The sequence below is a fragment of the Dermochelys coriacea genome, chromosome 8 (assembly GCF_009764565.3).
Source record: "Dermochelys coriacea isolate rDerCor1 chromosome 8, rDerCor1.pri.v4, whole genome shotgun sequence".
Lineage (NCBI taxonomy): Eukaryota > Metazoa > Chordata > Testudines > Dermochelyidae > Dermochelys > Dermochelys coriacea.
Window position 1 is genome coordinate 13,593,242 of NC_050075.1, and position 16,898 is coordinate 13,610,139.

Here is a 16,898-nt window from a genome sequence, read left to right on the forward strand (position 1 = left end):
GTTAAGTATTATTTTCACAGGGAAGGGCATGTTCACATGAAGGTATAGCTCTAGATTGAAGAGGAAATTCCATGGACCTTTTAAAAATACAAACTACTTGTCAATTCTTGTTGGTTTGTAGAAACCATTGCTGTACTGTTAGTGATAAAAACAGCAGCTCAAAATAAACCATCAGACCCAGCAATGTGCATGGTTTCTGTCTAGGTCAGGTGTAGTTGTCTTACCTCCTTGGCAATCTAGAAAGTTCATAGAATGTAAAATTTTAGAAACAGTCCAGTAAGGAAAGCTGCTCTTATGATTTAAGAAATGACGGTGCTGGGGTATGTACTCCTGGCTAAAATTTTAAAGACTGGGTGCTTGAATTAGGCTCTAACTCTATCTTTAAGTACCTAAAGAAGTCATTGCATTGTCAAAGTGATTCAAGGCAAGCTGGTATATGGCATTCAAAGCCTAATTTTAGGTAACAATTTTAAAAGTCCTGTTCCTTATCTCTGGGGAAGTGAGGAAGGGGTTAATCTATCTCAAACTAGAAGGGCCACAGCTGTTTGACCTTATTGTGGGGACTACAAGGGAGTGGAGTGAGGTCAGCTGTGGGGAAGGCAGTGCCTGGCTCCTACAAAAGGGAGCTGAGTGGAGAAAGGGGCTCAGGAGGGAAATGGAGGCTGTTCCTGAGTTAGAAGCAAGCCCGAATGGATAGGCTGAGGTAAACCTAACTTCTTTTCTCTGTGCATATGTACTCTTGATTTGAAAAAAATATTGTTTGGCTTGACCTGCTGAGAAACAAGGTGCAGTTTTCATTTTACTGGTTACCTGTAATAATTGTAGCCTGAAAAGCTTTGTCCTGTTGTGGATGTGCCCACCCCCTGCCCTGTACATCTGGTATTCTTCAGTCAGTTTAGGGGATGAAGAAGATTGTGGAGATATAGAGATGACAATGAATTAAGCACTTACACAAAGTGTTCATAATGAATTTATGGGACTGTAATATATCATCTGGAACAAGAACTTGTAAGAACTACAATACTGCACAGCAAATAGTTACCCACTATCCTTAAAGTTGATTTTGCTTGAGTCCAAATACAAAAGTATAACTAAATGTTGCACATGGCTGCTCTAAACCCCAACTATCCTTGTTGGGGGCATTTCATTTTAGGAGGGCTGTGCACTTCACTGGCCAACGGGGATTCTCGCTCTAGCTGCATGGGTGTCAGTGATTTGTTTTTTGTATCAAACCGCCAATGACAGCAGGACTAGTAAAGAAAAAACTGACTACCTGTCCCCTCTCCCTGACAGCAGGCCCACCAAAGAAGAACCAACCTCAAAGTCTGAGTGCCACTTTCAGCTGGAGTTGTGGCCTCCATACTTGTTTGTGGCCATAAATATCTTAAGGCTGGCTCTGGCTACACATTTACTAGCCATCAGGAAATTTGAAAGAAGCTATTTCCTTTTCAAACAATTTCCAGACAGGTCTGATTCAGAAAGATACATCTGGAGGCTGTAGCTTTATGGAGGGTGGAGCTTTACATGTAAAGATATGATTATGTCACAGAGGTCACAGAATCCGTGACTTCCAGGCACCTCTGTGCCATTTTCTGCTTCACCCAGGGCAGCAGCATCCAGCTGTTGCAGGCACCCACTTCCTCCCCTTGCAGCTCCCAGCTGCTGTGGGAGGTGAGGAGATCCCCCCCCCCCCAAGCTGCTATGGGTGGGAGACACCCTCCGGCAGGCAGCGGGGACCCTAGAGCTCTCAGCAGCTGCAGCTGCTGGGCCCTCCTTCCTCCCCATTTTGTCATGGCTATTTTTAGTAAAAGTCAGGGACGGGTAATGGGCTTCTGTGAATTTTTGGTTATTGCCCATGACCTGTCCATGACTTTTACTAAAAATAGCCATGACAAAATCTTAGCCTTACTTATGTGTTATTGGCTTGATGTTCCTACAGCATACTCCCTAGGAGTCATGGAGGAGGCAAATAAAGAGACCTCTATTTATATAATTTTCAGACAAGCATATTGGGTTTGACCCAAACCCTTGAATCTGAACACATTGAAACTGTGAAGTTCTGAGTAGGTACCCAGGTGGTAGGATTACAAGCCAAATGGAGAAGAGGAAGTAGTCAGCCCTCTTGGGCTGGTCCCTTCAGTTAAAAAGTAGAGGAAAAAATGATGATGAGGTTCATTAAGAACATATAAAAAACTGGAGAGGCAAAGGCAGCACCAACTGCACCTGTAGTCCCTGCTATACCTCTCCACTTTCTACTCCAAGTAACCTGAGCTAAAAAAAGCAACAGCTATTCCTCCTGTCCACTGTACCAAATGACATCTCAGAGTGCCAATCTACCTTGACTAGTATTGGCTGCTAGTCTCTAAGGGACTGCATGGCAACACTCAGAAATAAATTACCCATCAAAGTTAATGAAATTCATAGCTATGGCTTACTCAGGGCCCAGCTGTACAGTTGTGAGCACCCACATCACAATTCCATTTAACTCAGTGGAACTATAGGCAAGAGAAAGGGCTGTACAATCTACCCTTAGGGAGTATATCTCTGATCTGCTCCTAGTTAGTTTTGGCCCCTGTGCTACAGTTATTCTGTACTATCAATGGGGATGTTTATCATGCCACAGGCACTTAAAGGTACAAGTCTTAAGCCTAAAAGAGTGTAGCTTCTTTCTGCTGTTGTAGAAGAAAGAAACAAAGTATTAAGTGCTTTGAATGATGCTGAGTTAATGATGGGTTGGTGAGGATGAGTAAGCTAGTTAAGATGAAAAAATAAGAAAACTCCTGTCCTTTCATCTCCAAACATTCACCTTAAATTGTACACGAAATGTTGAGGTCCTAACAGGTTCAATGGATATATTATGGCTGGTGTCACCTGCTAGAGCTGCTACGTAGAGTCTTACCAGTCATTTTTCTTAACATGCAAGAGAGCTTTGACTCTTGGGAAGACATGCTGTGGTTGTGTTAGTTTGGGGTATACAATGCATTGTGTAGCGGTAGCTTGGGAAGAGAGGGAGATGCATGAGCTGCAGGTGAGTTTGCTGTCTCTGGGCTCTGACTAGTCAAATCTTGAGACAGAGTTGCTTCCTGGGAACTGAGCATTGGTGTTGGGCTGATATTTCTGGGGAAAGGGATTGCCCCTTGATCACCTCATTTCAGGTGATCTTTGAATATACCCAGACACTTTCACTGATTTCTCCTCCCCTGAGAAACCAACCTGAGACCACAGTCATCTGCTGATGCTCAGCAGGGGGATGACACTGGTGTCAGAAGAAAGGGCAACAATATAACTTGCATATCTACATTCTTGGGTCAGGCCTGGGATAGAAACAAAAGTGAACATCTGCTAGTATATATAGGCCAGCTAAGTTGTCATCCTCACTAACTTCAGCTAAAAGCCTATATTGTGCATGAGTACGTAGCTAAGTTAGGTGACTTCCTCATGACTCTCTATTTGAGAAATAGTATGTGATCATATAGCTAATGGCAATATCATAATGCATCCATGGAAGGGGAATATTCTCAGAGGAAAAAGTACCATTAAACTGTGGAAGAAACTGACTTGAGGAATCTGCTGTAGTAGCAGCAACATATGAGAGGTCTGATCTGTGTACCTCAGGCTAAGCAAAAATAGACAGTGAGAATGTTTGACCTGGAAAGTTGTAAGGAGAGTCAAAGTCTTGGGAAGACAGTAGCCTAAGGAACTGCCGTAACAGTATCAACCACGTCTGTGAGAGCATGACCTTGGAAACTGTAGATATAAGTGAAGGTGACAGTAAAAAAGCCAGAATGAGAAACAGAACTCGGTTTTTCCATGTTAAAACCTGTATGTGTGAGTGTATTACATATTTTAAATCTCCAGCGGTGTTATGAAAACTGAAACTGAATTCACATCTTAAATGATAAAAATGTGTTAATTAAGATACAGTAGTCATTAGATTATCAATCAAGTAACTGAATTTATATTACATGCGATGTCCAATTGATTTTTAACTTCCTCTCAGAAAATTGCTTTAAGACAGTGCTGCCTAGTGGTTAAACCACTGGACTTAGGTTTTGGGAGATCTGGATTCTATTCCTGGCCCTGGCCCTGGCCCTGACCTACTGGGTCTGGGTGACCTTGGGCAAGTCACTTGGTCTCCCCTTGCCTTGGTTTCCCCAAATGGTGATAATGATGTTTGCTTCCCTTGTGAAGTGCTTTGAGCTCTACTGAGGAAAAGCATTACATAAGTACTGGTATTAATAGTTATGTATGGATCTAATGTCACTAAAGATGTATAGAGTGGGGTGTAGTCCTGATGTTTTAATGCTGAGTCACTTGGATGTACATTGATTTCAATGATATTACATACAAGAGGAAACTACTAGCTCATGATTGGCTGAAAGCAGTTCTGACAGCTTGCCCCTCCTTTACTGGGATGCCCCTGAGCCTGCCTGTTCGTCGGGCCTGGGCCCCCTTTATCCTGTCTTGCTGAGCCAGGCGCTTAAGCCTCCTCTAGCGTGCGCGCACACACAGGCAGGGCCACACCCAGCTGCAGAAAGACACAGACATTGAGATCAGCTCTGGGAAGACTCAGCTTAAGGGACTTGCCCCAGCAGTCAGGTGCCCACCTCCCTGGGAGTGCAGACCCAAAGGTATATTGTCTTGTGCTGTATAGAAAAATCTGCACAGCACAAGCTCATAAAAATTCATCCTCTCTCTCAATGTGATGAGAGATGCACAGCTTCTCCTTCCCCCCCACCCCCGATTTGGATTGCACAAACTGGGTTATGTTATAAACAAGAAATAAATTTAACATTTACAGAAGACTGATTTGAAGTGATTATAAGGGATAGCAAATAGAACAAAGCAGATTACTAAGCAAATAAAACACACAAACTAAGCTTGATTTACTAAAGAAACAGGTTACAAAATGTAATTTCTCACCCTAAATGTTGAATTAAGCAGGATGAAGAGTTTCTGTAGCTTAGAGTTCCAGTTATCTCTTCTTACAGACTGGACCCCTGTCTCAGTCTGGACTCACCCCCGCCTTTCCCCTCGGGTACTTTCAGCAGTCTTTTTTTCTTGGATAGGTAATGGAGGAGAGTCAAGATTAACCCCCTTCCCAGCCTTAAAAGCATTTACCTAAGATGGGAAACCTTTGTTTGATCCCCATTCCCCTACAGAGGAAAAGGATCAGCAGTGTCCAAGGTGTTATTTTTTTATCGGGTGATCTTATCACCTGACCTTGCAGTGTCAAAGCAACCATGAAACCAGGTTTATTTGCAATGTCCACAGGAAGGAACTCCAGGAAGATGGGAGATCCACATCTTTAAAGACTCATTGTCTTTTTCTAAGGACCCATCAAGGCTGATCGCTTATTGTCTGGCGGGCATCTCCAAGTATAACCACAGTTGTAATTGTTACATTGTCAATATTCCTAACTTCAGATACAGAAATGATACATGCTATACAAATTGTATAATCACATTCAGTAAATCATAACCTTTCCAATGATGCCTTACAAGACCCATCTTGTATAAAATATATCTTAGGCTATATTTGTACCATATTTCTATGAAGAATATGGGATGTAATGTCACAGCAGTCATGTGATTAAAACCAACATTTAGCTTTTGCTTAGTTATGCCCATGTTTCTACTGTACATGTCAGAGCTGGCAGTGAAAGGTATTTACGTGATTTAATTAGAGAAGGATCATAGTATTTATTCTAAGGCTCTCTAAAGCTTGAATCTTTTCTTTGTCTCATTCCTGGTATAGAATAACAAGCATCAACCTATCCAGGTTAATGTACTGTAAGTTTAAAGGACTTCTAATTCTTTTCCATCCACTGTGATAGATTTTCTTTCCATGTTTGCATGTAATAGGACGATATGAAGCTGTGTTTTGCAATAAGATTTTATGTGACGCTTCCATTAACTTCAGTGAGTGTAACACACAGAATGAAGGCAGGATATAGCACTTGACATATAGCTAGATAGCCATCATCCTGACCCATTCCCCTTCTTGTTTAGATTAGCTATACAACAATACCACTCCAATAATTGTGGCAGGGCAGTACTGTTTATTAAGGAAGAAGTAGAAGCTGAAATTTGCCTTTTAATTTTAGACAAACAGCCTCACCAAAGCTGCTTTGGATGGTAGTAATGCTGCTGGAGGAAACAGAAAATACCAATATTATTATTTTGCTACACCATAGATTGTGAAGGGTCTGTAAAAACCATGTGTGGTGTCTAAGATATGAAAATGAAGTAATACTGAAGATGAATCTGCTGGGCCAAGTTTTGGTTCCATTGAATTCAGGGGGAGCTTTACTACTGATTTCAGTGGGACTGGGAATTGATCCATTGAATGTAACTTGTCTGTGGAACAATAAGTCTTGAAGTCTTTACTTTTATGTTCAGTTCTTTACTTAACCTTGTGGAAGGAGAGGGCATTTTTAGGAAATGATTTAACCACAGCACTCTAGTATGCAGGGCTAAGCTGTCTACCACTGGGCTCTGGCTCAGAGCATAGTGGAGAGTGTGGGCCTGGACTCCTGCACCAGTCCCTATAGAGGGGCAACTGTGAAAGCCTGTCCCTTGGCAGGGAACTTTATTGATGAAAGACCCAGAAGATACAAGGGTCCAGTCCATGGGGCGCTGACCAAAGGAGGAAGCCATGAACCCCACACTTGATCCTGAAGACTTCCTCATTATTAGACCCTTTATATATACACCCTGAAATGGGTGGACTTGCAGATTTGACTTGGCAGGGGAACTGAGTCACTGAGAGGACAGACCATGGCAGGGGAGCAGTAGTGAGATAGTGGAATACCTGGGAGGCTGGCCCACCTGACCACCAGGTGGCACTGGCTGTGAGTGTTCCCCTTCACACCAGGGCTTTAAAAAAGAAATCTCCATAAAGTTGCTCTGACATCATGATCAAGTTCTTTCCCACTTACTCCATTCCTCCAATGTTGTCCTTTTTTTCTCTTCTTGCCTATTGTTGTAGGTTGTGTTTGTGTCCCATCACCCTCTGCTAGTTGGAATCAGATCAGCTTAAGAATTTATTTAGCAGTGCGGTCAAGTGGCTGCTCATAGGCAACTATAAGCTTTGAAGTTATTCATAGCAGAGAATCTCTTTAGCTCAGTTGGGTAGCGGGCGGCATTATGAAGCAAAGGGTCCTCTGTTCTGTTCATCATTGCTCATCTGTGATATTTAGCTAGTGACTGGTTTGTGAACATCTGTGATCCTGCAATGTGTCATCTATCTGTCTTTGGTGTTTGTGACATGCTATTCACTGTAGCATCTCTCTGAAGCCAATGGAAGTTGCAGACCCATTTTATCTTGTAGGAAATACTCAGCAGCTTGCAGGATAAGTCTCTGGATTTGTGTGAGCCAATCTGTAAGGCAGGGGTCTACATTGTGTAGATGTGCATGCAGGCTGAGTGCACAAGAGCTTTAAAAAATTGTGCATGGGGAGACCCAGGGAAATGGCTAGTCTACTTGAGAGCTGGAATGCAGTGATGGCAGCACAAAGGACCAGCTTGTGAAGTTTCAGTGTAAATTTTTTTCTTCCTTAGGGGCAATAAGTAAAAATAATAACCTTTCCCATGTGTTCAAATAAGAACAGTGTATGTATGCATTAAAAGATTCAAGTTTGCACGTAGGGTCTTGTAACCCTTATCTTTGCAAGTTGGACTCCGTATTAACCAGTTTTTACACATTCATATATGCACAGGAAACCTGTTGCCTTGGAGAAGAAAACAAAACAAAACTGAAGGCTTAAGGGTTTTTTTAAATTTTATTTTATTTTTTAATACTGGAAAAGGAGGAGTACTGACAAAAAATTTCCTGTCCTGAGTGGTGGCAGAACTTTTCTTCATCCCTGCAATCACTGGGAGTGCTGGAAGCTTTAGTCGCTGTACAGAGCTGTTGTAGCAAAATTGGCTTAGCTCCTCTTCAGTACTCACTGGTAGCTGACACGAGGACTGGGAGCCAAGGATGTATCTTTTTCTCCCTTCCTATTCATTCAGAGAAGAGGACAAAGTGGTCTCCTTCAAATGTAACACTTAATATCTGCTGGAAGATATTAAGACCTACATTCCATGCCTTTTAAGTCAGAGGAGACTCTGTATAATGGAGTTGTAATTAATTTCTAAACAGAGTGAAAGTTCAGTATAAGAGATCTGTCCTACGGACATGTATGCACTGTACATCCAATGCCAGTGACTTTTTGCCACATCACTCTGTGATTTTAAATCTATTTTAGGAATAGATCTTAATCCATCTGAGAAACATCTTTCCTTATTTATTTTGCAATAATCATTTATAATTACTTTAAATGCTATACAGAAAGGACATCTTTCTGTAGCAATGAATTGGCTATCAATATCAATAGCCAATTACTTTTGTGTGGATGGGTTCCGGATGGCTGCTGATGGACTGATAACTCTTCCAGGCAAGAAACTATCATTTCAAAGATAGACTGGCTGGCCCTTTAATTTTCAGGTATTACAAAAATTGCACCTTTCACCTTTAAAAATTGTAAATGGCTGAAGACCTGCACTAAATTACTTGATCTCTCGGCGAGTCAAGTTACTCTATCCTCACTGTTACTTTGTAAGGGTTTGCCTTTTTCTGCAGCTCTGGAGCCTCATTTCGATCTTGTTTCATATTTTTTTCTTTCTTGAAGAGCTGTGACCTCCATGAATGTTCACATCCTTCCAGGCTTCCCTCTAGCCATCTCACTGTAGGGTCAATACAAAGAGTACACAGCACGTTTATCCTTGCTCACATATATTATTTGAGCTTGAATTCATGCTGACTGAGATATGTTATGCTAGTGGCCTGTTGAGACCTCTATTATTTCTACTAAACTCTATTTTAGTACTACATGTTCTCACCTACTTGCAAACCTTTGTCTGTTGCATCCTGTCTGACCTCTGGACTTTTAACCATTTGGGATACAGACAATGGGATCCTGACCCTTGATTAGGCTTCCTGAAAATTACTGTAATATATATAATAAACAATTGGGTTTAAAATATGTGAAAGTTCCTGGATTTTTAACTTTCTTATGAGACCAAGGGGAAAGAGTTGGATGGGGGGATTTGATAGCTGCTTTCAAGTACCTGAAAGGGGGTTCCAAAGAGGATGGATCTAGACTGTTCTTAATGGTAACAGATGACAGAATGAGGAGTAATGGTCTCAAGTTGCAGTGGGGGAGGTTTAGGGGTTGGATATTAGGAAAACTTTTTCACTAGGAGGGTGCTGAAGCACTGGAATGGGTTACCTAGGGAGGTGGTGGAATCTCCATCCTTAGAGGTTTTTAAGGTAAGGCTTGACAAAGCCCTGACTGGGATGATTTAGTTGGGAATTGGTCCTGCTTTGAGCAGGGGGTTGGACTAATGACCTCCTGAGGTCCCTTCCAACCCTGATATTCTATGAGCTTGTGTGTATGCACTGAATTCGTGTCTATGACTTAGCTTTAATTATGAAAGCAACTGAGGTCAGAAAACTATGTAGTCAAATTTATTTTTCTGAGTACTTAGAGGCCTAATTATCTTTCTGTCTGTATATGCATAATTTCCACTGACTCCAACAGCAGTCTCTCCCCTGTGTCTGGGGGAAGAAGTTGGTTCATAAATCTAGAGCCAAATCTGACCTGAGTGAAGCAGGTGCCACTCCTTTTGACACAAGTCCAATCAATGAAAATAGCATGTGTTCACACTAGCATTGACCTTGGCCCTGTGTATGTTTGTTGTGGAGGGAGTTGCTGAAAAATGTACACATATGCCATATTGGTTTTAATTCCTCTATTTGAGACTATTTATTATGAACCATTATCCAGTATCTCCTACAGAGCAACAAGCTACCTGTACTGACAGCTTCTAAGTACATAAGAAATATATCTTGGGTGCTGTGACATTTTGTTCCAAACTTTGCCCAATGGCTGATGGTTTCTTCCTCAGAGTGACATATTGATTGTAGGTACATGTAGGGTGGGTATGATTGTGTTCAGTATTTTGAGCTCATCATGTGTTATCCCATTCTTATTGTCATCCAAGGTCCAGACAGTATCAAACTGGAAGCAGTAGTGTAGAAAATTACAAACAAATCAAAAAAGACTACAGCTGTGAAATGAATCAAGCCACTGTTTCTACATTTAGTATTTTCTTTGATGTAAAACATCTGATACTTTTTTGGGGGGGGCTTACAGCTATCAAAGCAAGAATGAAGCTTCGTAACTGCTGTTAGACAATATAGCACAGCCTGGTCATTCAAAGTAACTGGAATCCAGTGGTGTAGTATCTTCATCAAATGTGTGATAATTTACTAACATGTGGCAATGAAATATTGGGTGAGATTTCTTGATCCAGTGGTACCCACAGTGTCCCTGAAGCCACTTTAACCAGCTGAGGGAGGATCATTCCAGTGTCAGCAGCAGTGGTGTAGCTAATGTAAAGGCTATTTATTACCCATATTCTTTGCTGCCAGCATAACTGGGAGGGTGTGGCCAGAATGTCTTTATGCCACTTTTGTCTTGGACTGCATTTTGGCTACATCTAACTGTTGTATTCTAATTGAAGTTGGGAAACTGGCCCTGCTCAGAGTAGTGACTTGGTCAGAAGAGTACAAATATTAGCTTTAAACCACCTTTGCATAGCACCCACTGACCAGTGTTCTGTGGATTTCAGCAGCATCCAGAACTTGGCCCTAAGTGTGTGAGCTTGTGTGTCAGTGGCCACAGGCTTAAGTGACTATCAATGCTAATTGTACTGGCATATGTACACAAACTGACATAATCCCTAGAGGTTTGAAGCTGCTATTAAGCTTGTTCCTTCCTATTAGTTTTTGACCAAGAGGATAATGAAAAGATGACAAATTTCAAGTTGACTTACAAGTAAGAGATATAGAGTTACCATGGATAATTTTATGCACTGTCAAAGCAAAAAGGCTTAACTAAATGTACGTGGGCAAAGAGAGATGCTGTCATCTTAATAAGAAATTAAAAGATGGACTCCTAATAATTGAATCATGTCTCTTGTCACATTTGTATTTGTTTAATGCATGTCTAGTTTTGTTTGAATTTAGTTCTCTGTCACTCCTTTTTAATCAGTTTTGATTCAGGCTCTTGGTTCTACTGTCATAAATCCCTCTGTCATGTTACACTTCCAGCTTCCTGGTAGTATAGCAAATTGTTCCATAACAGACCTGGGTTCAAATTACCTCCACTGTAGGATTTTGGATACTAAAGGAAATGACTTGCTATACTTTAAACCTAAATTTTCAAATAAGATAATCTTATCTCTTCCCCCTCCCCTCTTATTTAGGAGCACTTCCAGTGTAGCATAAAGTGGCCTTAGTGTAAATGAGCTTCAGGCCTGCTCTATTTAAAAATATGATCCTAAATTGCAGTGCAAGGATCTGAAGGCTGGGAGATGGAAATTGGTTTTGGAGCCTTCTTTTTAAAAGCATACAAATATATTCAGGTTTAAGTGAATGTAGATAAAGCCTGAACTTCTGTGGCTTCCTCCATGACTAACCTGTCTTTTCCTCTTCTTACTCTCACTGTATTTACTCATATTTATTTTATAGAGCACAAGCTATACTACCTCGCTGCTTTGTCTTCTGAGTTTCCAAAGATCTTTCCTTTGGGTTTTTAGTTTCCAACACGCTTTGAGCCTGAAGAAAATAACTTTCTCATCTTCAAATGAGCTGGTTTCAGGTCAGCATTAGAGATCACTGTCCAGTCCCTGTCTGACAAGGAACTGCAGTGTCTTGTTTCATTTTTCTCTGCATCAGGAAACTCCCCATTCCCTGTGTCTGACCTAAAATAATCCCTTTTTCTTTTCTGCTTTCTACAATCACCATTTTCTTCTTTAATAAAAATGTTTTGGTCCCTTTCATTCCCAGTTAAAGATATTGCTGCATTGAATTGCTTCAAACTCATCCATCCCTAAATATTCAGAATATATCCATTCTTCCTCACCAACGGTGATAGTGGTTTATTTCTCCCACCCCATCTCTGAAAGTCATTTTTGTTGCCCGCACATGTAAGCTGTGTGAACCAGTAAAGAGTATCTTGTGGCACATCAGAGCTTTACAGATCACACCTTTCAAAAAGTGCCACATTATCCAATGGAAATCTTAGAATACATCTCAGTCACACAGATGCCAGTTGCTGTAGCTTAACTACAAGCTTTCTATTCCCTATATAGCATAAAGGCAAGCAGGGGAAGATGTCAGCTCGTTAAGTTATCGGAGGAGGGCTTCTGGAGGACAGAGAAGAGTGGTAGACAGTAGTTTAACTTTTTTTAAAAAATTATTAAAATTTTATTTTAAAAAGGTGGTAAAATATAAATACAGAAAGGTACCAAATTCTTAGTCTAAAATGTTCAGAGATGCCAAGAACCCTGGTCTGCCATGAAAATAGTAGGAATTGAGAATGCTCAGTGCCTTTGAAAAGAGGGCCACACATTTATGTGCCTAAATATGGAGTTAAGTCTAAAAATATTGGTCTTTTTCTGGGGTATGTAGCTTTCTGGATGGTAGGAAATTGAATGGTCCTGATTATTTTCAATGGTTAATGAGTGAATTTGGTGTGAGTCAATTTATATTTGTGTGTGTTTTTAAAAGGACATTAGAGTCAGTGCATGAATATTGTGCAGCATTGTGTTAACATCTCTGCTTTTCCCTGGAAAGCTGCACTTGGTGCGCTCACTTTTGCTAATATGAAAGGGCATCCATATCCTTTATGGCACTTTTTGCTCCCCTTGGCACATTGCTGTTATGTAAATACAGTCCCATCCCATTGAAATATCTGTGGATTCAGAAAGTAGTCCCCCAACAGAATTTACCTTCATCATTCCGTTGCATGTTGGTGGACAGTGTGTTCCCACCTATGCAATGAAGAGTAGTTGCATGCCAAAGCCCACAGATGGTGGTGGAGCTGCAAGAAGCCATGGTCATCCATGACTTTCCCAAGGTATCAAAATTCCCGGACAGCTCTCCAGGACAGCTGTTTAATGGGGGCTACCTCACTATGGATGGGGGCTCTGTGAAAAGGTCATCTCTGTGTTGCCAGTCTCCTAGTAAACTCTGTCGAGTGGTGCCATCAATTTCCCAGCTTGTGAGCACTGACTTTCTGTCCCAGGTTTGCCCAATTCCTATACCAGCCCCTCCACTGTTGACAACTTCTGACCCCCCAGAAGACTCCCTCCAGTGTTCAGTGTCTCACCTAAAACTCAAATCTGGAAGTATTTTGACTCTGAAATGTTGGTGCAGTGCATCATGGGAGCTATAGTTCAGGTGCCTCTTGCTCACATTAGCATGGCCCCCGGTCAGATTAAATCCTAGATGATGCACCAGGGTTTCCCTTCTTGATGAGAGGAGGTGGCCCATCATTGAACTTGCATGGCTGTAGTGTATGAAGGGAGACGAAGTATAGCTCAGGAGCCTGGCCCATACAGGAGAATGGGAGCATGAGATGCCTGAACAACTCCCATGAGGCTCTGTGGTGACATTTCAGAATAACACTATTTTTATTTTCAGCTGAAAAATTGTTTTGGGGGCATTCAATTTTTCAACATCAACATTTTCTGTAAAAAGCTGATACTTTTTGTGAAATTTTGTTTAATTAAATCCAATTTTAGACAGTTCAAACAGAACACTTGTGATCAATCCCAAAACTTCTGTATTTACTGTTTTTTTTTTTTTTTTTTCTTTTGAATCAAATGAGAGTTGTAGAGAAGAGAATGGAAGACTATTTGGATGCATCCAATGGTGGGGTAATATGTCCGAGGTTCAGGAAAGAATTAGTCCAAGGTTTGAGAAACCAAGATTTTCATATTAAGTTACATGCATAACAAAAAGGTTAGCCTAGCTTGGAGAAAATATAGAGACCTGAATACCTGTGAACTTTGAAGCTTATCTATACTTTTTTATCTCTGGTCCATTTCTATAGAATCTTCACATCAGACCCCTCAGAACCTCCATGACCAACCAATCCTCTTCCGAGCCCTGTAATAGTATCAATAGTATCTGGAGTTAACTTGAGGGAGATAGGCCACTTGACTTCTCTCCCTCATCTGGTAACATTTGGAGGTATAACACTTCCCCTTCCTTCTCATGCCTCCGGGAACAGTTTAAAATAGTTTCTGCTGAGCACATGAAGTAGTGTCATTCAGTGAAGGATCCCCAAGAAATACCATGTGACTTCAATGCTTGTGTCAAAATGCAACAGTCCAGCTCAAGTCTGAACTTTCTTGGGATGAAAATGCATCAGAATTTTCATTCCCATCCCAATAATAGTAATTGTGCCCAAACTCAGCTTTTGCTGCTGTAAAACCTGTAAAGAGTGCCACATTTTTACAGCTGCTTTTCAAACCTGACGAAGGGCAATGGCACTGTATGTTTAATTTGGGGATGGCTATTTCAAACGACTTTAGTAGTAACCCATTTCTCAGAGGATTTTTCACCAGGTATGATTGATTGATTGATTTTGCTAATACATCTTCTATTTTTTTCTTTAGGAATTAGAGCAGTTCCTTCAGCTTTCTGTCAGGGAGTCCCAGTCCTCATTAAGCAATGCAGCTGCTGGTCCCACCAAGTCTGTATTCTAGCTCCTCCTGGAGATTTTAAAACCTGTTTTTTGTTGTTTAGTCTGTAGCAGTATCGATGGGGACTGACTTTGGCACCTTTCTGGATAGAGAGGAATAATGACTCCACATTCAGTAGCCACAGTCAGTGTGATTCTAAACTATGTGGAGCCTAATAACAACCTTGCATCACCTCCATCCCTTGGGGGGTTGCCCCATCACTTAAATGAGATTTGAAAACAGAAGTTCAGCAGAAGGGACATCAGCTGCAGATAAGACAAAAGTTTGTCTTGTAATGCATTTCTTCCCTCAACATTTATTTACTTGAGTCCTGCTTCTTGTCTGCCATTGTAAGCCCTTACAGCAATCCTCATTACCCTGGCTGAGTCATTCAAAGGCCAGAGAGTTCCCTACTGATCAGCTGAGTTTGAGATCAGTGACTCAGAGCCTGGGAGCTAACCTCTGCTCACCCTGGAGCTATTGTCTTGAGTGATCTCTTCAGATATGAAAGCTAAAAAGGAAAAGTCACCTCTTGTGGTCTCAATCGGCCTGATTCACAATTACTCTGCACGTCCTGCCGTTATTTACACCAGAGCAAAGTGAGTGTGACATGCTGTATTCTGATTTCAGTAGCTCTTTTGCCAGCATTTGGCCCCAATGTCAATGGCCACAAGACGCAGGGCAATAGAAAATCGTGCCTTTTGTCAATACACTAGTCTGAATACTATGACTTTCCAGGTGATAGGAGGTGGAACTGAAAGGCAAAGTGACCAATGCTACTCAAGAGGAGAAGGTTATTAAAAGCACTTTCTATCGGCCAATGTGCGTTAGAAACAATAATGGATTAAGCCTGGCTATACCACGAGGAGGGTGGTATCATCTCCATTGTACTGGTAGGGAAACTGAGGCACAACGGGGCGCCGCACCTGGGTCAAGGTCACAAAGTGAACTGGAGCTAGTAAAAAAGCACCTGGTTCCTAGTCCTGCCCTCTAGTCGCACTGGATGTGGGGGCTGGCTCTGTCTTTACCCAGCCCTGCACAAAAACCGATTGTCACTCAGCATTCTGCTCAGGAAGTCCTGCTGACGGATCCTCTGTCTGGCTCTGACCCCTCTCCCTTCCCCCGTCCTACCTGGCTCTCCCGGAGAGGGAGCGCCCGCCTGGCTGCGTGCGGGACTCCCTCCGCCCCGGCTCCCAGCCCCGCTCCTGAGCCCGCACAGGTGTCCGCTATTGGGTAGAATATGCAAATGATTGGGTGACGTCAGGCAGCTCTGGTCCAAGCTGCAGAAATAGGGCAGGATTCAGCATTTACACCTCCTAGCTCCTGGATTGCGACTGACACCAGCGCCAAGATTGTGTTGTGATTTTTATATATATATATATATATATATATTTTTCCGGTCTTTTGTTTAATCTCCCTTGGTTTTTCCTTCAGGCTCCAGCCTTTCATGATTTCCTTCCCTCTCCCCCACAAACGCTCCGGCAGACTTCTGTATCCTTCCTCCCCTTAAGGAGATTTAAAAAAAAAAAAAAAAAGCAAACACACCAAAACTCTGACATCCTCTTCTTCTTCTTCCAGCTGCCACAGGCTTTAAACTGTGTTCAGTCCCTGCCACGGGAATACTACAGGTAAGTAACATGATAGAAGCATCTGATTACATGGGAGTGTGGGGGTAAGGGAGGGCTATGTATGGGCAGTATATCCCTGCCCCCAGTAAGGTTAATGTGTCAGTGTTGTGGGGTTTTAAAACGATCTCCTGTTCCTCCCAGTGTCCGGCCACATGTAGGCTCGCAGAGGGCTTGCTGATCTCTGGGCTGGTGTTAATTCAGAGTCCCTAATGATGACTGACAGAGTTTGCAACATTAACTTAGCGGATGGTAGCCTTGGTTGCACGGAGCGATTTCTGCTCCGGAATGCAGCGTAGGGGATGTGGTTGGGGGGGGGGGGAAGGCAGTAGTGGGAAGGAGGAACAGCTTTGGAGGTGCAATACTTTAACCCCCGTGCACTGGACCGGGATCCCGCAGCCAGAACAGTCTCTTTGGGGGAGGGGGTGCAGTCCCAGGCTTGCCATCTCTCTCCGGTTTCCCGGGGAGCATTTCCCGATGGGCATCGTACGCTCTCGGGGCTTAGGGGAATGAGCACCAGAAGCTATGGGGGGGGAGAGGGATGAGCAGCCGCTATAGCATCTGACCGTTCATTTTTGCAAAAGCTGCTTCTCCTGCATCTTCCTATGGGTCTGCCCTTGCTCCTGCTCGTGTTTACAAGTTTGAATGTGTTACAAGTAACTGCAGAGGCAGCAAATCTGCGAGGAGCAGG

At 42.3% G+C, this 16,898-nt stretch overlaps 1 protein-coding gene across 4 annotated transcripts in view; it reads left to right on the forward strand.

Annotated features, from left to right (window-relative positions):
* The first annotated feature begins 613 nt into the window (after positions 1-613).
* Positions 614-16,898, forward strand: part of FSTL4 (follistatin like 4) — a 493,379-nt gene continuing 477,094 nt past the window's right edge. For 2 of the 4 annotated variants that reach the window (XM_038414976.2, XM_038414979.2), the window contains exon 1: positions 653-703. In XM_038414976.2, the coding sequence (XP_038270904.1) occupies positions 690-703 (14 nt within the window). In that variant the 5' untranslated portion in view covers positions 653-689. Of the gene's footprint in view, positions 704-15,797; positions 16,211-16,898 lie in introns of those variants that run through there. The other 2 variants (XM_043490835.1, XM_043490836.1) reach the window with 2 other exon arrangements.